This window comes from Suillus paluster (assembly GCF_016628075.1).
Source record: "Suillus paluster strain FC165 chromosome Unknown EDB91scaffold_65, whole genome shotgun sequence".
NCBI lineage: Eukaryota > Fungi > Basidiomycota > Agaricomycetes > Boletales > Suillaceae > Suillus > Suillus paluster.
The window spans coordinates 182,638-208,234 of record NW_024537625.1 but is presented as its reverse complement, the minus strand read 5'-3'; the positions used below and the strand labels follow the sequence as shown (position 1 = coordinate 208,234).

Genomic DNA, 25,597 nt, shown 5'->3' with positions numbered 1-25,597 from the left:
TCTGCGGGCTCGGTGGGTCTCTCCTGGGAGTCAACCGCTCACATATATATTCTATACAGACCAAATATTCCCAGAGTCTCTGCAGAATCTCCTCAACTGTGCTGTATGCTCTGTTATTAAGTACTTCCACTATACCTGATCCCACTGAGACATTACGGCAGAAGGAACAAGCTGATCGAGGACGAGCTTATCAATCTTTGTTGCAGTAGTTCTCGCCAGCGGATTCGAGCTGGCATTGACCATGCTTCGCAAGGTAATGTTTGTCCCATGTCAAATTGTCGTTCAGGGGCTGGAGAAGCAGTCTGGCAGACCGCGGCTATGGGTAGCGCCTCCGCCGCCGCCGGTGAGATAGATGGCAAGCACGACATATTCACTGGCAGTGGAGAAGCAGCGTAGTGCTAGGATGGTCAGTCGCTCTGCGATGGCGGGATGCGGGCTCAACTGACCCGGCAACCTCCCGGGCCGAGTGACCCACTTCACACTGCCATCTCAGAGTCACACAGACTTCAATATGACATTGACACGGAGTCTCGTCCAGTCTGTGCAGAGTTCAAATCACAGGCAGACTGGCCAATTCCCAGGCTTTCTGCCTAAATCTCTTCCGCGCTGTATGCTCTGCAGCTCAGTTCGCCATTGAAGATGGTTTCAGAAGAAAGCCTCCTTCTGACGTCTACCGCGCATGAAGTTATTTATGACAAGTTCAAGCCAAAAAAGAAGAGGTGGATCGTGTTTCTCGTTTCTTTGGCGGGTTTGTTGCCCAGTAAGTACTGGGAGTTAAAAAGTGCACTGCTAGTGCAGACATACTGATGCACGTGGTTCGACTCAGTGTTCGTCTCAGCGACATTCGTTCCTTCCATCCCTCAAGTAGCTAAAGAACTCGATTCGACGTATGCTGTTGTTAGGTGCGTGTTTGATGTGAATCAGATGTAGCATGTGACACTCGAATTGCGGGTTTCCAGCTTAACTGTCAGTCTGTCGATGTTCGCAACTGCAGTTGGAGGATTGGTTTGGGCCGCGAATTCGTCTTTCTGTGCGTGAATCCATATTGTTTCGTGATCTTGTCGTAGTTTCAAGTTCTACTTAACAGCAATCTTGCAGATGGACGCCGTTCGGTATATTTGTGCGGGATGCCGTTTTTATGCGTCGGGAGCTGTGGTGTCGCGGCCTCGACTTCGTTGCCCAGTCTGTTATTCTGGCGGTTCGTTCAGACGTTTGGATGTTCTGGGGGTTTATCATTGGGTGCTGGTGTTATTGGTGACATTTACAAATTGGAGGAGAGGGGAGTCGCTATTGGGATATTCTTCGGTGTGAGGGATCATGATGATACGAATTTGCTTGTTTGTCGGTGCTGACACAGATGTCTCAGGCTGCTCTTTTTGGGTTGGCTGTTGCCCCATTTCTCGGAGGTACGTATCGTATCCATATATTCTAGATGTTTATGCATGCTGACTGTAGCAATGCACTCGAACAGGTGCGGCGGCGCAATACTGGTCCTGGCGTAATTTGCACTATTCCATTGGTGCATGGGGCTTGTTCGAAATGCTTCTTGTATACCTTACTTTTCCTGAGACAAGCCATCCCGGTACATTGGGCATCGATAAACTCACGCGCAGGAGATGGATCCATATCACGTGGGTCAATCCTCTGGGTAGTTTGTGGTTGCTTCGGAGTCCGAATCTATTTGCGGTGGTGAGTGCATTTACCGAATATCTTCGCGTTGGATGCCACCTCTTCGTTCTGTGTGGGATGTAGATGCTTGCATCGAGTCTGGTGCTCATCAGTGACTACGGTGCGTTCATACTAACCGCTCAGTGCATTCTCACATGAAACAACGTAGTTCTCCTCGTACCGCTGGCGTATACCATTGTAAGATAATTATCATCTTACTTCTCGCATGCTGATCGTAGTATAGGGCGTCCGGTATGGTATCACGAACGAAGCCATTATTGGAGCGTGTTTCCTCCCTAGCGGCCTGGGAAACTTCAGTGAGTGTAACTCGTTGTAGTCACAGATCACCAATGTCACCTTTGACAGTCGGAGCCCCGCTTGCTGGTCGGCTGTCAGACATTGTGGTCAGAAGATGGCGGGAAAAGCGTAAAGGAGAGTGGTTTCCAGAAGACCGCTTGAGAGCGACATGGATCGGAGGGCTTTTCATGGTGCCATTGTCCATTGGCGCGTCGGGGCTCATTACGACGTATGTTGGCGGTCCGATCGGTCTTTGGTTGAATTTGCTGTGTCTTTATATGAATGGAATGGGAGTGAGTCGTCACCCCTATTTTCTCTCCATGTGCATGAAGCAACTCAACTGATCTGTATAGGTAGACTTCGTGATGAATCCAATTGGTTCTTACAATGTGGATGTAGTGCACTCTCGAAGCGCAGAGATCACAGCTGCTACCGCGTCAGTTTCCATGATATAGCGTGGATATCAAACTTCCACTTATTCATTTGCCTGCCAGAGCAATCCGGTCACTCATTCTATCTGCTGCAACTGCTGTGGTCGTTCCATCCATCGAGCACATAGGTGTCGCGTGGACGGACATCATCACGGGTATTCTTGCGATCATCGGACAAGGGTGAGGGTCTTTTTGACTGCAAGTTTGAAGGCAGGGAACTTACATAGTACCGCCTTCAATTTCTTTGTTAGGATCATCTTCTTGACGATTCGTTATGGCGATCGCATGAGGGCCAGCGTGGACGTTGGGTTCTCGACTATAGAGAATAATTGATAGATTGATGGACGGGAGAAATTTCGATCTTTCATATAGACTCGCACTGTGCTAAACGCTGTGGGCGACGTTCACTGAGAAGCTTAATGATGTGCTGGATACCCGATGGAAGCACATCGACAGGGTTGAATCTAGCGCCAAGGCTACCTGGAGACGTAATTTTACGACCAAGGAGGGCGAGCCTGAGACATTGGAACCGAGTGCTTTCGTGTGCACATTCAACGCAGAACTAACGCCGCGATCTGTGCCAGACCACCGCTGTCAAATTTCAGCTGTGGTGTTGGTGCGGAACCAGCTGCTTTTAAACGGCGGACCAGGACACGTAAACGAGTATGAGGCGTGTTTGAAGGCAGGCCTTGGGCAGGCCCGGAAAAAGTATAACCAGGGCGCATTCTGGAGGCGGATTGGCCTCTCCCCTCCTCCTCACTCCTCGCCCATTTTCACAATAGTGAGGGAGTCCAGAACGCCAAAACGAACTTGCTCAACACTACAACAGTCACTGCTGGTCAGTCGGAGTTTGAAATATGCATGACCTGCAACTGGATCTGATACTTACTTATAACTGCAGTGTGACCAACTGCAGTCGTATTTTTAGTGGAACTTGTTTGCAAGTGAAAGTCGTACTTGTCAAGGACGTTTCGACCGAGCTTCAAGGAAACTGTGGTGCCGCAGCCATAGTTTTGGGAGTGCCGCGAAGACTCTGTTGAAGGCTTCAACCGTTTTCACCGCACTCCCCTTCAACTTCAAGGCCAAGATCATATGTTCTATCTTGTGCTTTCGAGACCATACTCAACCTAGCATCTGTCGAAGTACGCCCAAGGGCACGAGAAAGAATAATTTCAAGTCATGTGGAAGGGTGTCACAGAAACTGATCATACCCCGGCAGGCTGAGTCATTTTCATCGGTGTTAAGGATATGCCGAGAAACAAGCCCAGAAGCCGCTTACCTATGGCTTGCTCAACACCTCGAGGCAGCAAACCAAAATAACCGCTTCGGCCGGCGGTAGTAGTAAGTATCTCTGCTTCTTACGGTCCGTGACACTTATCTTGACAGGTCACAGGATGACATTTGTAACCCTAGGGGGCTCTATCATGTTATATATTTCTTCCGTGCTGCTTGCGCTTGAACTTGCAAGATGGCTTCAGAAGAAACCCCCCTGCTGACGTCAAGCAACGATGGTGACGGAACAGCGCACGAGGCTGTTTATGACCGGTTCAACCGAGATCAGAAGAGGTGGATCGTGTTCATAGTATCTTTTGCGGGTTTATTACCAAGTATGCGATCTGGTTTCAAATACATTGCATACTGATGAATGGTGTTGATCAGAGTTCGTTTCAGCCTCATTCGTGCCCTCCATTCCTCAGGTAGCTAAAGATCTTGACGCGACACATGCTGCTGTCAGGTGCGTGTTGTGGGTGAATCGGATGTATTATATGGCACTCGGATTGCGACTTTCCTAGCTTGACCGTCAGTCTTTCGATCTTTGCGAGTGCTGTCGGGGCGTTGGTTTGGGCTGCGTATTCATCTTTCTGTACGTTCATTCATGTCGTGGTCCGTATTCATTCCAAGTTCTAACATCGTGCAGATGGACGCCGAGCGATATATTTGTGCGGGATGCCATTTTTATGCGTCGGGAGCTGTGGTGTCGCGATGTCGACTTCGTTGCGGAGTTTATTATTCTGGAGATTCGTTCAGACGTTCGGATGCTCCGGAGGGTTGTCGTTGGGGGCTGGTGTTATTGGTGACATATACAAATTAGAGGAGCGTGGCACTGGTATTGGGATATTCCAGGGTGTAAGGCATCATGATGATTGAATGGTTTTTTGGTTGTGGGTACTGACACAACACTCTCAGGCCACGCTTCTCGGCTTTGCTGTTGCCCCGTTTCTGGGAGGCAAATGTTGCATCAATATATCGTGTGAATATGGATGCTGACTCTAGCGATGTATTCGAACAGGTGCGGCGGCGCAATACTGGTCCTGGCGTAATTTGCATTATTCCCTTGGTGCATGGGGCTTGCTCGAGATACTTCTCATATACCTTAGTTTTCCTGAGACGAGCCATCCCGGTACAATCGGCATCGATAAAATCACGCGCAGGAGATGGCTCCATATCACATGGATTAATCCTCTGAATAGTCTGTGGCTGCTTCGCAGTCCGAATCTATTTGCGGTTGTGAGTGCATTTACCAAGGATCTTGCGTATTGGATACACTGGCTAATTCGTACTTCCGGATGACTTGTAGATGCTTGGTTCGAGTCTGGTGCCCATTAGCGACTATGGTGCGTTGATACTAACTGCCAACCACAGTACATTCACATATGAGACAACGTAGTTCTCCTCGTACCGCTCGCGTATACTATTGTAAGTTGACCATTCGTCTTATATCTTACATGCTGATCGCAGTATAGGGCGTTCAGTATGGTATCACGAATGATGCCATCATCGGAGCGTGTTTCCTCCCTAACGGACTTGGGAACTTCAGTAAGTACGGACCATTGTAGTCACAATTCACCAACGCGATCCTTGACAGTCGGAGCCCCGCTCGCTGGCCACTTGTCAGACATTGTAGTCAGAAAATGGCGGAAGAAGCGCAAAGGAGTGTGGTTTCCGGAAGACCGCCTGAGAGCGACGTGGATTGGAGGGTTGTTCTTGGTCCCTTTGTCCATCGCAGCGTCGGGGCTTCTCACAACGTATGTCGGAGGTCTAATCGGTCTTTGGTTGAATCTATTGTGTCTTTATACCAATGGAATGGGGGTAGGCCCTCGCAGCTAGTTTCTCCCTCCCCATGCATGGACTCACTGATTATCGAAGGTCGACTTTGTGATGAACCCAATTGGTTCTTATAATGTGGATGTAGTGCACTCTCGAAGCGCAGAGATCACAGCTGCTAGCGTGTCAGTCTTTGTGATTTGATCTGACTATCACACTCGTAACTCACTCATTTATATACAAATGTTTCCAGAGGGATCAGGTCAGTCATTCTGTCTGCTGCGACTGCTCTTGTCATCCCATCGATCGAGCACATCGGTGTTGCGTGGACGGACATCACCGCGGCTGTTCTTGCACTCGTTGGACAAGGGTAAGGGTTTTTTTGACTGCATGATTGAGGGTTGAGATTTAATTTAATTTCTATAGGATCGTTTGTTTGACAATTCGTTATGGAGATCGTATGAGGGCCAGCGCAGATGTTGGCTTCTCGACGATACAGAATAATTGATCGATTGATGATAAGGCCTTGAGGACCAGCTTTCAATTTGTTTATTTTTGGGAAGATCTTTCATAAGTATCGGCTCGAGGCCTTCTTCAATGAGCGAAGATCGGACCATGCAAATGCTGATGTATGAATGGATTCGTAATGCGGTATTCTCTTTCCTTAATTCCCGCAGTTCCTTTGATGTTGATGCCTTAGTAGACTTGCCAAGTGCGGGCTGCGCCCCGTCTGTGTTTCCCAATCAAGTGGCTGTGTTGGCCAATGAGAATGCACCTGACCGTCATTGAAGACTTGACTTGATAAGCTCGATCACTTGCCCGACTGCTATAACAGTCAGTCAGATACAGCCTCGCCATGCAATCGCCATGGTTGCTGTCACCGTCGCTTACGTTATAAACACCGAAGTCCTCCTTTTCGCAATCGTCCAAAGAACGAAAATGTTTGTCCAAACCCTCCCTTTGTTTTTCCCTCCTTAATCGACGAAACTTAGGACTGGGGTGTATTCTGCATTGACTACGTGAAAACGGAAACTGCTGAACTGGTGGGGCCTAAGCTTAATTAACGTATTCATTCTAGTTCAGCCAGCGAACGTTGCATCATCTATTCGCAAGGATATTCCATACCCTATCATTCCGGCTCTCGCCGCTGCCACAGCCAACCACCCTCAGCTTTCGAAGATGATGGGGGAAATGAACGTTCATCTCGACGTTCTATTTGACGATAATGTCGCATGGCCCGCTCACAGTCAATGGAAAACTGCAGTTGCACCTCTCCAAGTTGTGCAAAATCACATTTTGATCAGGGAATACGCAACGTTGGTGTATCTCGATCGCGTTGGAGTGTCGATTCCTACCATTTCACGGATATGGTCTAACAGCTGATATAAATGGTGACGACGTCAACTATATCCTGATGAACAATCTGGAAGTTTCCCCGCTCGAGTGGTACGATTTAGGTTCCGACCAGCGTCGTCATGCACTCCATCAACTCGCCAACATTGTTCAACATCATTCATTTCGACATATAGGCTCTATACAGCCACAAGCGTCTATCGGCGCTTTTGCGGATCGCATAACGTTTGAATCACATTGTCGAATTGCCACTTACACAACTTGGCCTGTTCACCAATCTGGGTCCTGTGTCAACACGTGAATCACAATTGATTGTTATCTTCACCTCATTGCATCTTCTCAGTGGGCGGTCGATGACCCTGTGTCATCCTACCCCATATATCTGGACGCTCATCCCAGTTGACTCGATGTGCAATGAAATCTTTTGTCTGCGCTGTCAGAACGACAAGGACTACCACATACTCGTCAACGACCAGCATATATCATCGGCATCATCGATTGGGAGTGGTCAAAGGTTGTTATGAAATCATTTGCGCTGTGTCTGTGATATTATTGCCGCTCTCATTTGATGAGGGCGATAACCAGCTGCCGCATGATGAAGAAGAATTCGCAAAGATATTCGAGTCGTTCGGATAGTCAGATATGGTGCAGTGCGTCCGCGCTAGATGTATCTATCACTGAATTTCATTCACCCTCAACCACGGCGATCGTCCAGAGTCGTCCAGTGGCATGTAAGCCACACTTAGGGCACGGAAGCTGGGAGTGGGAGACATGGCGTTCAGATGGGCCCCAGGCTGCAGACGAATCAAAATGAACCTGTTCCTCATGGTGTATTCAAATGATTGGTTAAGGAAGTTGCGATCTAGCTGCGATCTCCGCCCAACGCCCTTGTACTAATTGTATGTGATATTTGACGGGACTCGAATGTCATTCGTCCGGAGCAATGATACACAGCTGGTCTCGGCCATTTGACCTTGCAAGGCAAGGTGAAGGCTTGTCACCTTCGATGGGGAATCATGTAAACCCTAACCCTAAAGTAAGGTTTGAGCTAACCGGCCGTGGTGTTCTCCTCTACCGAATACCGGACGAGCAGTGCATCTTGGAGCGCAACCTGAAACATGATTTCGACGCTTTTCACGGACTACCGATGTCCGCGCGCACTAACCTTCTCCATTCCGCTACCAACCTCATGGATAATGCTCACCACGCCCTGCATAACGCAAAACGCAAGTCCCGCAACCACTCTGACACCATCACGCTCGCGGCGAAAGAGCTCAATGTAGATACCAAGTACGTGGATCTGGTTATCAGGGTGGGTGTTTGTTTTGTTAAGGCGTGATGGGTGCAAATGAACGGGTTCTGAAGTTTATTGGGGCGTCGGATCTTCCGCGGGTGCATGTTATTGGCACGACGAACCCGTGTTTTCGTGCTCAGCTTGACGACAAGGTTTCGTACAAGTGAGTGTTTTGCTGTCTGCTTATTAGAATAGTGGTCATACTTTCCTGCAGGTCGTCTGTTAAGTCGAGTACCCTCTCCCCTGTTTGGGACGAGACCTGGATCATAAACAAAGTTCCTTCTACAGCTACCTTGTCCGTGGTAGTACGAGAGACAGAGACCGGAGCACTCGTAGATAATGATATCGGCTCTTTCCAGACCACAATAAGCCCAGGTGTCAAAGAGGCCGAAATAGTCGGGAAACGCCTCGGTCAAAATAAAGGGTCGTTTTGGTTGAACGTATGTCTGCCCCACATTTGATCGGCAGAGATTGTGCTTATCAGCATTTGGATCTATTATCCCTCCAGATCCAATCCTCTCCGTCGGCTCATGATTCAAGATCACTACCTTACTCGTTTGATGGCCCGATCCATTATTCTCGTCACAATTCACCAACAATGGGCGTTCTTACCAATCTCAGGGACACGCAGCTGTATTCGACATGGAAAATCTATATTAAAGGCATCCCGCAATTATTTGGCGATACGATGCAACGATGGAACCACGATTACAAGGCCGCGCAGGCGATTTTTCAAGGGCCTACATCAATTGCAGTGCGTTCCGCCCTAGTGGCTGGTCACCGCATGTTGTACGCCCGGACCGTGTTGAATAGTTTTGGGGTCATCACAAGTGCCGATGATGTATTCAAGCTGTTGCATGACGGTCCGCGTCAGTTATCGGGTGACGGCAGTCACGGATTGACAAATCGCATCAAGCCTGCAGTGTACACGTATGTTATCTCCAAGGAGGACGAGACCTTCCGTTTCTCAGAAACAGGGGCGGCGTTCTTCGTAGACTTTGCGTCGAAGCACGCACTGCATAGTAATTGCGCAGAAAGCGTAGTCTACAGCGGTGAGTTCCACCCTCGCCCAGAAGGTGGCTGGGAGAACTTCTCCGATTGCATAGATGATAGCAGTGTGAGATGGGAGTTGGTGATTGATAACAACTCTGGGACGTATTCTCCTAATCCCGATCTGCTGGTAAAAGTGGCGCAGCTTCTGGAACTCAATTTCGCGGGGATCAACATAGTTGTGCTAGCACAGGACGATCCTGAGTTGAAGAAGAGTAGAGATGCGTGCAGGGAATATGCTTTGACGAAACGGGGGGTGAAAGCGACGGAGCTGGAACCTCATGCGACTGAGGGCGAGGAGACGCTATCGCATCGCGTTTTAAGGCCTATGTAACCTGATATACTTAATTATTGAGGATGATGTCGTTGTCAGGTGTTAGAGAGCAGGTGACATAAAGATAAATGGAAATGATCCATAGTGCTGTATTTAGTAGTTTCAGAACGTTGGACTCGTGGATCTTAGCCTGCAGGCCCATCAAGGCAATAACCGAACACGAGTTTCTCAGCCACAAGGTTGGGCACGAGGAGGGAGTCAGTCAAGCACTGCTCCAGCTTGACGCTCTTTCACGATATCGTCCACAGTAAATTCATCTGTTTCTTCTGTCTTTTGTGATGTCTTCTTGCAACCTTTGATGTACGAATCTTGTGAGTCTTTATCTTGTTTTTTTGTATCCTTGTTTTTTTTTGTTGACCAGACTCGGTTTTTCTTGGCGGTCGTTGCAATTGTAGGGCATGAAATCGGTGAACATAATGGATACCAAGGATAATTTGACTAGGGCTGCCCTAGTACAGAACACATCCTCTCTGAATGATTCATCCCTGCTCAAACCAGAGCCAGTTTTATCACAGCCCGTGTTTACCCTTGCGCCACTCTGCTCGCACCCTTGGCACCCAATTCCTAGCTGCAGCAGTAGTCATTTCTTCTCCCTTTTCTCGGAGGAAGATTTCCCCCCTCTCAAGTCTCAACACACACAAGGCGTGCCTGGCCCATCCAATCTTCTGAAGCACACTGGTCCGGCGAACTCATACCCGAGTCCACCTTCTACCGCTTCTACATCAAAGTGCACCATCCCTCTGCCAGAAGAAAGAGGCGAATTTACCCCCATCTTCACTACCCATTCCCCCGGCGTCCTGGACTCGCCGACCGTTATGCGCCGTGAGGACCTTGCTTGCCATAGACCTCTAACGCCACCACCGACACAGCTGCTCTATAACCTAGAGTTGCCAGGTTATGACGATGATGACGATTCGATGTATGACGAGAGCGGGCGCAGCACTCCTCATCAGAGTGATTTTGAAGAGGATTTTGACGACGAGACATCTGACATGTCGGATGGTTCCGCCGAGTCGGAGTCGCCGCTCTCACCTCTATCACCACCCTGGAAGCCACCAGAACACGATCTGGAGCAGTCGCATTGGAATGATCCCCAAAGCTCAAATTTTTCGTGGTCTCCCTTTTTAGAGAGCAAGGACATTGATGACCCTGATATGTCTATACCGCTATCTAACGACATAACGCCCTTCTCATCTGATCAGGCGCCCTACCTTTTGGACATCGACCCACCCCGTCCTAGACTCGTGCCACTCCATATACCCTGGTCATCCTACCAGCGCATGCACCAACTAGATGAGCACCCCACGTCCTCCCCCCACCGTTCTGCGCTTTCATTGACAAATATGGACATCGATGATCCTCCAGAGCTCAGATCTCCTCATCTCTCCCATTCAGATCTCCCAGAGCTAGAGCACGAAAATTCATTACCTGAAATACCACCATCATCTCCCAGCAGGCGCTCCTACTCCTCTCTTCCCGACGACTCAGATAACCTACAACCTTCCACACCCTCTCCCAGTACATCCCTTCTCTCACTCCCCGGCGCTGACACAGACGACGACCTCCTTCCCGATGTATCCGCATTCGCGCCCCCTACACTTTTGCAAGGCGTCCCGTTCGTCCCTAGCCAGCCACTTTTGTTCATCAACGACCCCAGAGACTTGCCCCTCCCGCGCTCACCCTCGCCCGAAGATTTCAATCTCTGCCTCTCCGTGCACGATATGGATAGCGACCCCGAGCTCGCACAGCTCTTCGACTTGCGCAAGCGTGCGCTTGCTGCACTGCAGGGACCCCTTGAGGGCCCAGAGTGCGTAGAGCCATGTCATACGCGTAAGTCGTCGAAGAAGAGGGAGCGGGAGCGGAGTAAGGAGGTCGGGGCGTTGCTCAGGCTGAAGCTGGGCGACAAGTTCGGCATGGATGTATGTGAGGGGAAGAGCCCTGAACGCCGCAAGAAAGGCGTGATAGGGAGTGTATCGCAGTTAGTCGCGCAGATGGTGTTCCGGCGGCACGAAGCTTCGCGGCCGCTGGCGAAACGCAAACCGGTGTTATCTGCGCAAGATTACGTGCAGTCCCCACTTTCGGCTTATGTCGCTGCTGATTCCTAGCCTCGGGGATTGGATCGCCGGTCGTTTTTTTTTTAGGTGCGTAGGCTTGGATTACGCGCGCTTAGTGTGGGGTGCTTATTTTGGGCGTGTGGATCGTGGTGCAGACTTCAGATCTGAGGTGCATTGTTTGGCGGTGTACGCTCAAGTGTTATGTTGTTGGACTATGTCCTTGTATGCTTCTAGCTTGTAATCACCATTCACACTGCTAGCATGGAACCGCTCTCCCAACCCCCTTTGTTGACCATCTATTGGATTTATGCTTCAGATTTAGGAATAGGCGCCCGTATGCGACGGGAAAAAAAATCGAACTACGTCGAAGACTAAGAATCGTTGTACATCATCTTACATGCTTGACTCATATAATATCTATGCAGTTCTGTTCTTGATATGTAGTACACTGAACGAGAGCGTTCGAACTTCGCAGCCTCGAGTGGGAAAGATATGAACGATTTCAAAGATGTTCTATATGTAATTCTTGCGAGAACTTAGAATATCTATCAATATTTGATCGAATCAAATCGTTTGTGGCGTCGAGAAGCTGATGCCTACACGAACTCTACAGCGACTCAAGTGATACCGGCAATGATACCAAGGTAGTACCTAGGTGCAGTGGACGTCGAAGCGAAGACTAAAGATGCAAAGATCGGAGTTTGAAAGACTGGACTCCTTACGTTCACTTTTTAGTTCATCGCTCATTGCAGGCTGCAGCCGGTCGCCGTTTCCGATCATGCGCTAGCAGGATACTGCGGAAGCGGTCAGTGTACAATGCGTGGGTGCGTGGCTCTTACCTGTAGCTGACGTGACGTCCATTCCGCAGCACGCCGAACTAAGCCGAGAATCGAAGCTCAGAAACGCGTACTTATGTGTTACCACGCAGCGCGCCTCCGGTTTACATCTTTATATTATCGGGTGACGAGAATTTGCTTAGCTTACTGGACACGGTCAGGGATAACGCCTGCACAGCTCTACATGAGAGGGACTGCAGACATGCAGAACCTGTCGAGCATCAAGGGATCTTTGCCATTCCGGAGGGGGATACGAACCCTGCCTTGAAAGATAGGGCTCTCGAAGGACAGAGCTCACTTGGGAGAAACTCCTGTACGCCGACGACGTGGAGATCCTGATATTATGCGAGACGGAAGTGCTAAGTCGAAGTGGCTGTGCCCCGTTTGCGAAATCGAACCCCTATAGGAGCGGGTTATATAAGCAACCCCCCCTCTCAACTTACTGCTCAACGCGATTATTAGGCGACTTCAGAAAGTAGCACAACAGCCAAGCTGCTTGCGGCAAGTTTTCGTATGGAATTGGCATCAAGGTGGTCCAGCTAATGTAGGTGTCTCGTTCCATCTACCATTCAAACAACTGATTTAAGCATTGAAAGGATATATTCGTGTGCGGCGAAGGCCATAAGTTGTTGTCTGACATCCGTTTTCTTACCACGAGGAAGCTTTCAATTCTCACATCCAATGGGTATATAGGGCTATACAACGTTGAGGACCTATCGAAGGCATCGCAGCATCAAGCGAGCTTTGTGCTGCTATTGTCCGTTACTAAACACCTGCTCCAGTTCCGATTTCCTTTGGTTGTCCATGGTGCCTCGAGTTGTATGCGTCTCGCTCCAACGGATGAGCATTGGATCTGGACAACAAACCCTGCAAATCGAGTCATATATGTGGACGCGGGCCTTCTTTCGCCGATCATGGACATATCCACTCGCATGTTTTTCATTGATATCCCTCCCATATGGTTCGATGCGACCTCAAGAGATGGACTTCTTGTTCCGTGGTCTTCATGGGGTTCACAAAATACTCGCTCCTTTCCTCTAACGACTGAGCCAATTGCTCTAATGGGGAAACCAGTTAGTGTGGGAGGATCTCGTCTTGTATGGCCGATTCCTGTCTCAGATTTATCTGGTTCAGGGTTCCGGTTGCACATGGCAGACTTCATTCCCTCTGACATAGCGCGTGGCATTGGCAAGGTAGTTTGAACCGTCATCCAGACTTTTTCGTGACCATTTTCAGAAAACTCTATGTAAGACAATACAATCTAGTCTGGGGACCCTGTGTCCCGCTGCGCCTTTAGATCCATGAATGTCCCGACATGAGAAGTATCCCCATCGGTCCGCCGTTCCCGCCGGCCGTTTTAGACATGCAATCTAACGAAGGTGAGGTGACTTTATAGGTACGCGCGCGTATAAGTATGACTGAGCTATCCACAGACTTTGAGGACGTGACGGCGTGACAACGTGCCTTCCTTATGTGGAGGTAGTCGGCGACCGCGTTTTTGATGGCTCTCCCTATGATATCACACTGGACGAGGAGAGGCTTTTGGTATTCACCAGAACGAAGTGTGAGACAGCGTGTGTATTTCCTGCCTGTCGAACTGATCAAGGTAAGTGTCTCGTTGAACAGGAAATTCGGAATGGACGCCAGATGATTTAAATGTCGAGATAATCGACATGTAATAGTCTGGAGTCATCAAGCGTCCACGCAGATTTGTCAGAAAATGTTGTACGATTCTCGGACGAGACAGATTTATGACTAGTATATCTCTACAATATATAGTGCTTGTATTGCTTGAGTATTGGGATTTGCATACTTGACCCATGAGGGCCACCAGAATCAATTCAAGGACACGGCATAATCCCCGCTTGCAGTACAATGGGCCATTTTACTAGTGACGGAATGCCAGTACTCAGAACGAGTGCGCAGATCAGCTTCAGGTCTCAATGTTAAGCGAGCGCGATATCTTATTCTTCTCCGATCGTGCGTCACCGTGATACCGGTGGAAGCGAGCGATCGTACTATACAAGTCTATGTTACTCAACTGTCAGAAGATCCTCTGAATTTGTTCCCGTGTATCCCCTTGCTTGTCAAGGGTTCCTGGGCCCCATAGTTGAAGCCTGTTCCTGACCATTCGGTGTTTTTATATTTACTTGACAAATCATATTCTCCGCTCGCCTTCGTTGCTTAGCTTGTTCGATGGCGCAAGCTTGAGGCGCTTGCAGGGTGCAATACACGCTGCCTTCAAATCTCGCATGGTTTCGATTTCATAGCCATTCAAAGACGTTCGAAATGCCTTTGAGTGTCTCTGAAGTTGAACTGTCCGATGCGATCGATAACAACATACGTGCGCATGGCCCTATGGTTTCTTATTCACTTGCTATCATCCTCTCGTCCACTGCACAGCCTTGTAGTTTCATGAGCGTTTAGACACGTGCGATCAGCTCGAAATGGCCCAGGCTGGGCGAAGTTCGCGTGCATGAACTTGAATTGTTTTTGTTTTCTGATCACGGAGCTATCAGGGCAATCCCGACCTCCCAGCTGCCATCCTTTCAGAGGTAATCCCCCCTGAACAACATGGGACTGGATGATCAAACTTTATAAATCATTCCACGTGCATAAAAAGTCGAATACAATTACAAAACGCTTTGAAGCCACTACACTGAAAGTACACTAGTAGTTTCACTACGAAATAGTACTGCCAATCGGCGCCTCATGAAACTGTCTTCTCGTCCTTGCCAAATCATGTATAACATCATTGATGCGAGTTTATCGCTTCCTGGCTGAACCTCCAATCGAGTCACTTTCTAAGTCTTGTGTGCCTTCTGTCGACTCGAGTGTAGAGGACCTTCGTTGGGAAAGAAACTGCCGGGTGTCTTCGTCTGAGTGAACAGTGCGAGACTCGGGATTAGTGGATATATCAGTCTCCTCCGGGTGACTGTCTAAATGTTTCTCGGGGATCTGCGCCATAACCCCATCAACAGAGATCTGAAAAAAAGAAAACAAGCCGGAGACGTACTGGTAGTCGGATAATATACGCCACCAATGTACAGCACGTAGCAAATGTGAACACGGCGCGGAGACTTATAGCGTATGAATCTCTTGCTGCGCGTTGTAAGTCCGGTGGCAACTTGTTCACGAGGGTGATAGAATGCCTGATCTGGTTCACAATCTAGATGCGGACAATGTAGTATCGAGATGGACTGCTTGAAGGGTGGCATTTTACCTCTGCTGCGCCATCACCGTGTATCCTTGACCGAAGCTCATGGTCAAGTTTGAACTGGAATATCGCAGATGAGATCGCAACGCCCGCTACTTGTCCTGTGCCCGAGAGGTCAACATTGATGACAAGGAGCGGTAAGAACAACTCACCCAAGCCTCGGAAAAGATTTGAGAAACCAGTGCCAACGGCCATCGAACTCTCTGGGATATTTTGCACCGTTAAAAACTTCAGCACAGAAGCCGTGGTAACGCACCTGGGATGTGTGCCAGTAGTGCAACTGATTATGTGTACGCAACACGATTAGCCATCTCAAGCGCAATTGATCATTAACATCCTACGCACTGAGATTCGTCTGTACAACGACGGCGTCGCCAAACCCGAGTGGAATCTGATAAGGAGTTATGATCCACACATCAGTCGAGGAATGCAAAGCATCACTCACAATGCTCAGCCACTGTTGCAGTGGTCCGGAGTCCTCCCGCATCAAAGTGATGAGAACCATCCCGATGAATGGGAATAAACCGAAGATAAGGTTTATAAGTTTGTACTTCCCGGTCTGGTGGATCATCCATCTAGCGCTGATGTGAGTCAAAAGCGCCACGACGACGACGAATCCACCTACCCGGCGAACAAGGCACCGATGGACATACATATACTGTTCGGAAACAGATGCAGGCCTAACTACAATTAACGCTATTTATGAAATAATTTGACGGCGACATACCTGCTGTGGATGCGCTTGTGAGAGCTACTGTCTGGAACCACATCGGAAAGAAATACATCACGGAGAAGCTGACCAATGACATAAGGACGTTGCTAGCTCCAACAAGAGCAGGAACCTTCTGTTTCAAGAGGGATGGCGCCATCATAGGCTCGGGCGCGACTAACAACTCTACCAAAATAAAAATTATGAAGAAAATGCCAGCAAGAGCCAGCGGCGCGTATACCCATCGGTTCGACCACTGGTCGAGGGTCAACCAATTAGATGCTTCACTTGAATAATCACTCACCGGGAGATCCTCGTTGTATTTCATACTCAAGAACAACAAACATGATCCGACCTGAAAGGAGTCAAGGACATTCTGCAAATAATAATATTGACTCACAGAGACTAAAAGGGCAAAGCTACCACCGTAATCGATTCTCTTCAGAACCTCTTTGGTGCTTCTGCTTTTACCCTAACAGTCATATGAGTAGGTGACAAGTTTGGGATCCTTCTAAGTGCTTACGGGAGTGACATATCGCAAGTTGTAGGTCGTAAGAGCGAGCGACATTGCCCAAAAGGGCATTTGAATCAAGAACGCCCATCTCCAACCAAACCTGGAATGCATGGTAAATAGGAAAAGATAAGGCGAGGGCGCTTACCGGTCGCTGATGAGACCTCCTAGAGGTCCTCCTAAACCCATGCCGAGCTGAACACAATAAGTTTACAGGTTCAAAAAGTTGTGGAACCCGACGTACGCCATTGACCATACCTGCTGCCCCTTGCACAAGCCCTCTCGACTATATGTATTCTTGAGAAAACGATAACGGCGAGGGTGGACGGAACAGAACATACCCGCAGGGAATACATGTCACTCGTAGCGATCCTGAAGTTTTCATAGTGGAATTTAGCAATAAATTGGACGGTTTGTCTGACAACGGGTCTCACATGCAGGTCGTTATGATACCACCACCTCCCATGCCAGATAGCTGCAAGAACACGTCACAAAAAGAGTGAAACGGAAACGATGGATGAACGTACAAACCGTGCCACAACCAACATCTCCATGTTCGTGGAGAATCCACACAAAAGGGTCCCCAGCGCCGCACTACAGACAGCCAACTGGTTTGCACCCCGTCTCCCCATGATGTTGCATAACCGTCCGTATAAAGGTGTAAAAGTGCAGGCAGCAAGCATGTATCTAAGAGGGAATGTAAAGCAGAATTTTTGGCCAAAGGGAAACGTATTTACGATGTACCAAGCCAGCTAGCTTCATTTGACCTGTTAAAGTCGGAGGAAATGGATGCTAGCACTGTGCCAGAACTGTCAAATCAGAATTCGGCAAAAATTCAACAGCCGTACAAGTCGCGACTAGGGTCACTGGAAACGATTCCGGGTGTTTTGGTAAGAATTGGGACACTAGACGAGAGCACAGAAACGTACAGTTCAAAGTCTAACAACAAGTCAGAACCTCCAGAAGGACTGCCACATGCAAAGCTCACCGAAAGGAAATTGGCAGACCATAGACCAACCAAGATTCCGAAGCGCGTCGAGCTTGAAATATCGCGAGGGCCGGGAGGGCTATGTTGCGTTGAATGTCCTGTCCTTCCATCCACAAGCAGCGGATCTCTTTCTGTCGCCATTTTGTGTGTGCACTTGGAGTCAGAAGTCAGAAATTAGAATGTCACGTAGTAGATTAACCAGTGTTGGCAGTATATGACACTACACTGGCGCCAGGCCCGAGTCCTGACTCAACTGAGCCGCCACCTTCACATCGGGGTTACTGTGGTCTGTGATGAAACAAGCGGTCCGAGTATTTCCGGGACTAGCGGACCTTCAAGGTATGCTTATCACGCTTTGTCTGTGGCATTGTTCTTTTTGTCTATTCTACCACCGCAGCCTTGTAACCAATAATCTACTCTGCTTTCTCTTTCTGAATTGTCGTCAGCGTTCCACCAACGAGCTCAGGGTGTGTTGGGATCCGACCAGTCCGAAACATCCGATGGAGGAGTGGACCGAGACTAGTCGAGTGTTTTCGAGCTTAACCAAAAGTAGCATCAGAGCATGACGCGCTTGACGTCGGCTCATGCTCGTCCATCCCACGTACCTCATTCCTTAGAGACGGCTGTTGAATAGTCAAACATTACATGGACTATGGACATTACTGGTAGTATTAGATAAGCATGGACATCATTTGCATTTGCTCTTTACTCTACCTACCTCAGTGACTTGCTAGTCTACTGAGGTGAACATACACTACTTACACATTCCTTACTTAGTACTAACTACTGCTGCAGCTTACTTATTGCTGCAACGGCAAGATTTGTGGTGAGTAATAAGTCGCGGGCCTTCGGGAATGATCTAATAGACAAGTATAATCTCAGTCTCTTGAAAGAAGCTCGTCTAACGAGCTATGTACCTAATAGACAAGTATACTAGGGACTCGTTAGTTGCATTCTAATCGATATGTAGAGACTATTAACTCACATCTCAATCTCTTGAAAGAAGCTGAGATGTGCTCGTGCCACTGCTGGTGTTCTTATAGTAAAATGGATAGTAACGAAAAATATATCAAACAAATAGGTAGGTTATTGCAGAATACTAGCTGATGTCAACATGTTGCTCGTCAATCAGGCTATACTGTCATTCTAATGCATTATTGCATGGTAAGTGTCAACATAGAGTGATGCAGGAGCGATGCTAAGTTTAGGTTGCATTACTTCTCACCCAAACCAGCAGTGGAATGCATTAGGTGCATTATAATGCATTAGCCTTAAAATTGTGCACATATTGCCTAATGTGTGTAACGTACTGTCAATCTTCAAAAGCTGGATTCCTGGTCCAGGCTGGTCCCTGCCTTTATGTCATATCCTGTACCTCCGGGTCTGGAATTCCAGATCTCCCCTATGAAAGTCCACTTCTATCATCCTATTCTCCATCTGGTGCTCCGCTTTCATCTCCAGGCTCACCCCTATCTCCTTTTAGAGTATCTATTTCTCTGGCTACCGGTTATGTTCTTTCCGCTTTGCTTATTGATCCTCATCTCTGACTTCACTGCTTTGATCTGTTATGCACTTACTAATAGACTTTCCACATGCTTTGTACATAGCTTCTACTTTGCTGACTAATTTACTTACATGATACCTACAGCATATAAACCCCTGTAACACTCCAGAACTCCTTAGTTCGAATATCATCTTAGTTCTGCTCATTCCTGCTTCTCCAGACTTGAGTCTGATCTCTTGTCTACCTCTGAGTCTTAGGGTTAAAACCTTAGGACTAACTCTCTGGCTCTACCTTAGGGTAGTCTAAACTCTGTTCCATTTCTACTCTGGACTTGTCTGCAGTAGCCTTACTCTGTACTCTCCTAGCCTTCTGGAGTTCCACCGAACTCCCCCCGCATCTGACCTCTGGACTTCCCCTCTGCCTCTCGGAAATTAAAGGGCACGTACTTGGGTAAGGGGTGCAGTGCACAAGCTGAAGCCAAAGCCCTTTGAGTAACCTTCCCCTTGAGCACAACCTTAACACTTTATAACCCTGTTCCTGGCAGCCCCCTCGCTTCTCATTCCCCACATTGCATTCTATTCTTACTCATATCCTTTCCGGTTGTTTGATTGCTGTCGATTGAGTTTAACTTTATGGCTCGAGGCCTGACATTCTTTTTAGGCCACTGCTTGACTCAATGACACAATCTGTTCAAGTCCATGCACTCGGAAATCTCTGAATGTGCTAAATTTTTCTAAGTCCCAGTGCACAATGGCTTCCATTAGAACAGGGTAAAACATATATATTTGGTTGTTAAAGGGACACTTATATATATCAATTCGATGTAGTCAAGATTATTAGATTCACCATGACAAGTCGTGACTAAAGTAAATGAACAATACTATGTCATACTGTGTATAAAGACATTTAAGAGTGCAAAATCATCAAAACTAAATACACCATGAATACCAACACGCCATACTTACCCTCACTTGGGTCTCCTGGAATGAAAAGATATATGAACAAATTGAATATAACAAAGATGTTGAACATACTTGTTTGAGCCTAGATCATTGCCACAGCCTTGTTTCTGTTTGGTGCTGGAGTTAGAGCCAATGGCATTGTCAATCTTATGCCTGTTGAAGGCAACATTGTGTGCGCGGCATTGATGAGGTTCATCTTCTTGAAGCTGCACCTGCTGTTGTGCTGCAGGTGCCCTTGCATGTTGATGCTGGTTAGCAGGGGAAGAAGGCACAGGTACATCTAGATCTGTGTCTTGGATGGGCTCAATGGGAACCAGAGGCAAACAAACTTGCGGTGTTTGCAGGGGAGTTGGTGGAGGAGGTAATACAAGTGGCAGCTCAGAGATAGAAGAGCTCGGGGTGAATGATGGCAGCTCAGAGATTGCAGAGCTCAGGGTGAATGGATTTGAGTGATGTGCTTGGATCTGGGTGTCATGGTTGAGGCTGTCAGCAATGATTGAAGATCCCGGGGTGAAAGGGCCCAGGGGAGGCAACTGAATCTGAGCATCACTGCCAGCCATCAAAGCTAGTACATTGGGGTCCAAGTTGAAATTGAGGTTGGAGTATTGGTCAGGTAACGTAGACTGCTGCTGGTCCAGGAGTGATGTATCATATCAATACTAATGCATTATATGCAATGCATAACTCACCTCATGCAACAAGAAACCCAGGCGTGCATTATTGGCTAATGCATCGGGTAATGTAGACTGTGGCTGCTGAACCTGGAGTTGTCATGAATTCCTAACATGAACCATTTTTCATTTCTCAGTTTTCCTTTGGCTACTTCCAGTACCCGAACTGGTCACATGACTCTTCACCCTTTCACACCTTCACACGTCACACCATCATCTCTTCACATTTCACCTATCACATCTCTGATTGGTTCCCCTACACCCAGGGCTAGAACGATCCCATTACCAATCACTTAATCTCCGCTATGACCTCATCGCTTATATATCACGACGTCATGCTACGTCATCCGTAGTATCATACAATTCTTTCTCATTGGCTGATTTCTTTTAGACTTAGATATCTCCAACTCAATGTTATGTATATAGTTAGGGTAGTAGTAGTCAGTACTCCTTAGACTTAACCTCTTCATTCCTACCCAGTGTAGACTCAGACATTCACTCTCAATACTATCCATTTCTCTATAACTTGACGAGTCCTAGTAGTTGTGTGACACCTTTACCAATTAGTGAATGTTGATCATAACAGGAGTGATGTATCATATCAGTAATAATGCATTAGATGCAATGCATGACTTACCTCATGCGACAAGAGACCCAGGCATGCATTATCGGCTAATGTAGAAAGCTGAATGTGTGGTAAGAACCATCAGTAACATTGTATTACAAAGATGAATAAGGCATCACTTACCTATTGTGACTCATTGTTGAACGAATCAGGTGAGATCCTGTATAGATTGACCGTGTGAAAGTTGAAGTTCAAGGCCCCAACACCACCACTGCTGCCAGCTTCAGCTGTGTCCTCCACTGAATTGGTTGGAATGTTGTTCATCTCGTTATCAGTGTTGTTGTCGCTCTCTGAGTCGTTGTTGTTGTCAGCGTCTTGAGGGAGAGTAGCTTCAAATGCTATATAATATGGTGAGCATTCAAGTTGCAGCTTGTTGTTGAGAAAATGACACTTACCAAGCACGCTGTCAGTAAATTCCAAGAATGCTTGCTGGATGCCATTGAACTTGTCACAAAATGTGTTGAATTGAGCACCATTTCTGAGTTTGCCTATGTGATAGCTTCAATTTGCAGTATAAGTTGATGTAAGTGATTTGACATATAGCAGATGTACTCATATACCACTGTTCCACCCTTTGTGGGGTCAGGCCTGGCCATGAGGACTGAAAACTTCCAGCCACCGGTTGCATGAGACAGGTAATGGAATACATGGTCCAGCATTGAACCTAGTTCTCGGATGGCCCTGACCAATGATCAACACCTCTTTAAATGACAACTAATCAGGAGGTACATACTTGACTTTCATATTTGTATCAACCTTTGGCATCTTACCATCCTTCAAGCGCTCATGAGCTCTAGCGAACTTCACTTTCACCTTTCTATACTTCCTCTCAACCTCTTCCTTCACCTCATTACTTTCTGCCTCAAACTTTTCTTGAGTTATACCAAGGCACTTGTTCAACTTAGGGCCATGGTGAGTGATGTTGTCCTCATGAATAGTTTTGTCCACATTGATCTTGATTTTCTTTGCATAATACTCATGTGAGTAGATATGCATCTTCTTGGGGGCACGTGCACCACTCAATTCTACCCCACCTGCCAGCACCGTGTCAAATTTGAGCACCCCCTTTGTCCCACTGGTACAGCTTAAACACGACACATTATTCTGCCACCGGTACCAACTTGTGATTTGCTGTGATGAGTGAGGTTTAATCTGTGTTTGACATGTATTGTATAGCATGCTTACCACTTGTCATTTACTGACTGCCTCTTTTAAGAGTTCTTCTTGTTCTTTTGTCAGTCTTTGATCTGCTGGCATGTGTGCAAGGATGACACTGCACTCTGGCCAACACTTGAAGAATCCCTGCCAGGCTTTTTTCAGCACTGGATTGTAAGTTTTGTTGACCATGTGTTCACGGTACTCAGGGAGGAACATCTCCAGGAATTCTCTCTGGTCTTTTGTCATCCACTTGTAGTCCATCTAATCACTGGTGAGTATGTGTTGTGATTTAGTAGTGCCGACACTTACATTCGATAATTAGAGCTAGCAGCAGTTAACAGTAACAGAAGTTAAGGTTGATGTGAGGGGCCAAGGTTGTCCACTGTGCTGTGGCCCTATCAAGAGGCTTGGAATCATGCTCTAGTTTCTTCTGTCATAGGCACAAAAATTTAATTTGTTCTTTGCATGATCTGCAGGTTGCCAATATTACAAGAAGTATTCTATTGTAATTGCCTGAACACTATTCTAAGAAAAATCAACTGTGGTGTGGGTGAGGAAAATAGACTCTGTGTGAATCAGAAGTCTAACAAGGGTGCGAGGCTTATACTCGTCCCGAGGGGATTGCTACTGGGTAGCGAGTCCTCAAATAAGTGCGAGGAAACAAAGACTAGACTCTGTCTAGCGACCCGAAGGGTTACGGTCCTTACTAGGACTGGGAACACAAAGATGCGGAGGGTTCCCGATGAGTGGAACTCAGCACGCGATGAGCGGAACTATGGGGAACTAACGGAACTAACGCGGAGCAAACAGGACAAACGGGGAACAAACGGAACTAATGGGGAACAAATGGAGGGAAAAGAAACTACGAGCCTGCAGGAGGATGATTGGGCAAAGTCGGACCAGGCTTGTGTCTGGTACTTGCTCCAAGTCGTCGGATCCGATGTCGGGCGTTTCAAGCGGAACTCACGGGGGCGGGAACGATGCAATGTGATCAGGAATAGATTCAGGAAGATATTTTAAACAGTGAGTGGAGTACTGGGAAGTACTCTGTAAGTGGAAGTGGAGTCAAGTCTATCAGAAGGTAAAAAACTAAGATCCCATCTATTGCTACCTATATAGGAAGGGGTTCCGAAATGCGATATGCTACAACCGGGTGAGGCTGTGAGATAAGGAATCGGTCCCGAGTAGCGGAAGGATCCGTATAAGTACCATAACACATGGGAAATGAGATAGGAACATGTTAGTGACACGGGGAACGTAGCTAGTACTCACCAGCGAGGATGGAAGGACATGGACAGGACAGAGGAGGATGTTCCGAAGGCTGAAGGAATATAATGTGTGTGGTACACGATTGTTCCGCTGGGTTCTGCTTGGTTCTGCTTGGTTCCGTGTAGCGGACGGGTCGGGGAAGATGCGGACGGGTAGCGGAATGCGCGGGAAAATGGTGGGAAGGCATGGGAAATATGCGGGATACGGGCCTACAGTGGGGACGTTCCCCACAGCGGGCCTTGGGACATCTGGGATACTGTCTCAGCACTGAGGTGTAAAATTGCATCAAATTCTGCAAGCGTGAACAGGTGAGTACATGTATGTCAACACCACAGGGAGAACACAAACCTTGTGGTGTTTTTGCACTGCAACACCCACTGCACTCGACTGCATTGGAGTAAGTTTATGGAATGGTGTACTGGGAAACAGAGCTTTTTTTTCAGGCCAACACGCAAACCAATGCGAAAAGAGTGCACTGAAGAAATAACTCCATTGAGACAGATCACATATCGCAAATAATTCATCTGAGTGAGACAGAAGGAATTGCTCCTGGATATATCAGAGGGGAAGAGGTTTCTTCGGTAAGGACTGTTTGCCTTCAATTCAGCAATGACATGCACAAGGACTGCATTACTTACTGATGCAGACATTGATTGAGATGAGTTGGGGCATGAAGCTGCCTGACACCTATTTATTGCAGTTCAGGCAAATGCTTTGAGGAAGTTCACATTTTGAGTAATTGTGATGGTGACTGAAACAAGGATGAACATGTAACTCTCAATACCATTGTATTTGAGGCAGTGTCACAAATATTGGAATAGCCATGATCCTCAGCTGAATTTTGTAAGCATCTCTGCCTCTATCTCGCTTACAGCTGCATAACACCAGAGCTCTTCGGTGGCAGCAGTCACCAATTTGCATTGATGAGACAGATTACTGAGATGCTCCATGATTGCAGTGGAGAAATGAGACTTCCCCCCATGAGATGACCATATGTATTCCTGAATGGACTCAAGTATTTCCAGATGATCTGAAAGCATTGCAAGGACAATCTGTTGGTCCCTGGGGCCCTGAATCATCTGCATGTACAGTGTGTTGAATACCAAACAAGTCAGGAGGCTGGCCTCGGTGATATTGACACCACAACTAGGAGAACATGAGGTGTTCAGTATATGATATTGCTCAGAAATGATGTGGAAGTACATTACAGGGTGTGAAAGTTTCTTGATGGTTAAGCGGCTGAAAAGAGTGTGGTTGAGTTGTGTTATGACTAGTGTTCACCAAATAGCAAAGACTAACTAGGACTCAGTCAAGATAGATGATAATGAGCAAAGGATAAATTGAGCATGAACGTCTAAGTCTAAGGAGTACTTACACTAACTAACCTACTTATATACATAACATTGAATAGGAGATATCTGAGTATGAAAGAAATCAGCCAATGAGAAAAGAGTCATCAATACTGCAGATGACTGAGCATGACATCATGATATATAAGCGATGAGTCAGATGGTGACTAAATAGAAGTCCAAGATCTGACCAGTACTTCTTCTGGAAGCAAGATTGTTCTAGCCTGTGGAGTTGGGGAACCAATCGGAGATACAACAGGTGATATGTGAAG

General features: G+C 47.4%; 6 protein-coding genes across 6 annotated transcripts; 4 read left to right on the top strand and 2 right to left on the bottom strand.

The window, feature by feature from the left end:
* The first annotated feature begins 496 nt into the window (after positions 1–496).
* Positions 497–2,838, top strand: EDB91DRAFT_732338 (major facilitator superfamily domain-containing protein). The gene is made up of 13 exons (XM_041328226.1): positions 497–760; positions 827–902; positions 960–1,030; positions 1,099–1,307; positions 1,367–1,406; positions 1,472–1,689; positions 1,753–1,789; positions 1,838–1,866; positions 1,913–1,985; positions 2,035–2,258; positions 2,319–2,401; positions 2,460–2,576; positions 2,648–2,838. The coding sequence occupies exons 1-13, from the start codon at positions 640–642 to the stop codon at positions 2,727–2,729; spliced, it is 1,380 nt and encodes a 459-aa protein (XP_041173433.1). The 5' UTR covers positions 497–639; the 3' UTR covers positions 2,730–2,838.
* Positions 2,839–3,864: 1,026 nt separating this feature from the next.
* Positions 3,865–5,949, top strand: EDB91DRAFT_1252302 (major facilitator superfamily domain-containing protein; the record flags this gene model as incomplete). The annotated part of the gene is made up of 13 exons (XM_041323494.1): positions 3,865–4,003; positions 4,056–4,131; positions 4,190–4,260; positions 4,315–4,523; positions 4,584–4,629; positions 4,687–4,904; positions 4,975–5,011; positions 5,065–5,093; positions 5,141–5,213; positions 5,263–5,486; positions 5,544–5,626; positions 5,695–5,811; positions 5,868–5,949. 13 exons carry the CDS (start codon positions 3,865–3,867, stop codon positions 5,947–5,949), a joined length of 1,404 nt encoding a protein of 467 aa, XP_041173432.1.
* A 1,947-nt stretch (positions 5,950–7,896) lies between these two features.
* On the top strand, positions 7,897–9,570 carry EDB91DRAFT_1155182 (uncharacterized protein). The gene is made up of 4 exons (XM_041319587.1): positions 7,897–8,106; positions 8,160–8,251; positions 8,303–8,528; positions 8,597–9,570. The coding sequence occupies exons 1-4, from the start codon at positions 7,942–7,944 to the stop codon at positions 9,470–9,472; spliced, it is 1,359 nt and encodes a 452-aa protein (XP_041173431.1). The 5' UTR covers positions 7,897–7,941; the 3' UTR covers positions 9,473–9,570.
* An 11-nt stretch (positions 9,571–9,581) lies between these two features.
* On the top strand, positions 9,582–11,999 carry EDB91DRAFT_1155176 (uncharacterized protein). The gene is made up of 2 exons (XM_041319586.1): positions 9,582–9,783; positions 9,868–11,999. The coding sequence occupies exon 2, from the start codon at positions 9,871–9,873 to the stop codon at positions 11,575–11,577; it is 1,707 nt and encodes a 568-aa protein (XP_041173430.1). The 5' UTR covers positions 9,582–9,783; positions 9,868–9,870; the 3' UTR covers positions 11,578–11,999.
* Positions 12,000–14,969: 2,970 nt separating this feature from the next.
* EDB91DRAFT_1227254 (major facilitator superfamily domain-containing protein) lies at positions 14,970–18,137 on the bottom strand. The gene is made up of 21 exons (XM_041321000.1): positions 17,788–18,137; positions 17,729–17,738; positions 17,648–17,665; positions 17,537–17,597; positions 17,327–17,486; positions 17,234–17,274; positions 17,141–17,171; positions 17,044–17,085; positions 16,948–16,994; positions 16,812–16,902; positions 16,689–16,760; positions 16,593–16,643; positions 16,307–16,544; positions 16,205–16,259; positions 16,025–16,154; positions 15,921–15,970; positions 15,836–15,855; positions 15,732–15,782; positions 15,586–15,680; positions 15,379–15,531; positions 14,970–15,320 (listed from the first exon to the last, which is right to left on the bottom strand). The coding sequence occupies exons 1-21, from the start codon at positions 17,926–17,928 to the stop codon at positions 15,129–15,131; spliced, it is 1,749 nt and encodes a 582-aa protein (XP_041173429.1). The 5' UTR covers positions 17,929–18,137; the 3' UTR covers positions 14,970–15,128.
* A 2,121-nt stretch (positions 18,138–20,258) lies between these two features.
* EDB91DRAFT_1085168 (uncharacterized protein) lies at positions 20,259–22,968 on the bottom strand (the record flags this gene model as incomplete). Its single annotated transcript, XM_041315856.1, has 8 exons — positions 20,259–20,271; positions 20,326–20,882; positions 21,562–21,609; positions 21,724–21,887; positions 21,945–22,048; positions 22,102–22,230; positions 22,283–22,701; positions 22,753–22,968. 8 exons carry the CDS (start codon positions 22,966–22,968, stop codon positions 20,259–20,261), a joined length of 1,650 nt encoding a protein of 549 aa, XP_041173428.1.
* Between the last annotated feature and the right edge of the window lie 2,629 nt (positions 22,969–25,597).

What these genes read in the sequence shown, in the direction of transcription:
- EDB91DRAFT_732338 (XM_041328226.1), top strand. Translation starts at nt 640, where the DNA reads ATGGTTTCAGAAGAAAGCCTCCTTCTGACGTCTACCGCGCATGAAGTT. An exon ending in TTTATATGAATGGAATGGGA is followed by an intron (nt 2,259 to 2,318) that starts GTGAGTCGTCAC and finishes TGATCTGTATAG; the next exon opens with GTAGACTTCGTGATGAATCC. An exon ending in GAGATCACAGCTGCTACCGC is followed by an intron (nt 2,402 to 2,459) that starts GTCAGTTTCCAT and finishes TTTGCCTGCCAG; the next exon opens with AGCAATCCGGTCACTCATTC.
- EDB91DRAFT_1155182 (XM_041319587.1), top strand. Translation starts at nt 7,942, where the DNA reads ATGTCCGCGCGCACTAACCTTCTCCATTCCGCTACCAACCTCATGGAT. An exon ending in ACGTGGATCTGGTTATCAGG is followed by an intron (nt 8,107 to 8,159) that starts GTGGGTGTTTGT and finishes CGGGTTCTGAAG; the next exon opens with TTTATTGGGGCGTCGGATCT. An exon ending in AAGGGTCGTTTTGGTTGAAC is followed by an intron (nt 8,529 to 8,596) that starts GTATGTCTGCCC and finishes TTATCCCTCCAG; the next exon opens with ATCCAATCCTCTCCGTCGGC.
- EDB91DRAFT_1155176 (XM_041319586.1), top strand. Translation starts at nt 9,871, where the DNA reads ATGAAATCGGTGAACATAATGGATACCAAGGATAATTTGACTAGGGCT.
- EDB91DRAFT_1227254 (XM_041321000.1), bottom strand. Translation starts at nt 17,928, where the DNA reads ATGGCGACAGAAAGAGATCCGCTGCTTGTGGATGGAAGGACAGGACAT. An exon ending in AATACAACGAGGATCTCCCG is followed by an intron (nt 16,545 to 16,592) that starts GTGAGTGATTAT and finishes ACCCTCGACCAG; the next exon opens with TGGTCGAACCGATGGGTATA. An exon ending in ATCGGTGCCTTGTTCGCCGG is followed by an intron (nt 16,155 to 16,204) that starts GTAGGTGGATTC and finishes CATCAGCGCTAG; the next exon opens with ATGGATGATCCACCAGACCG.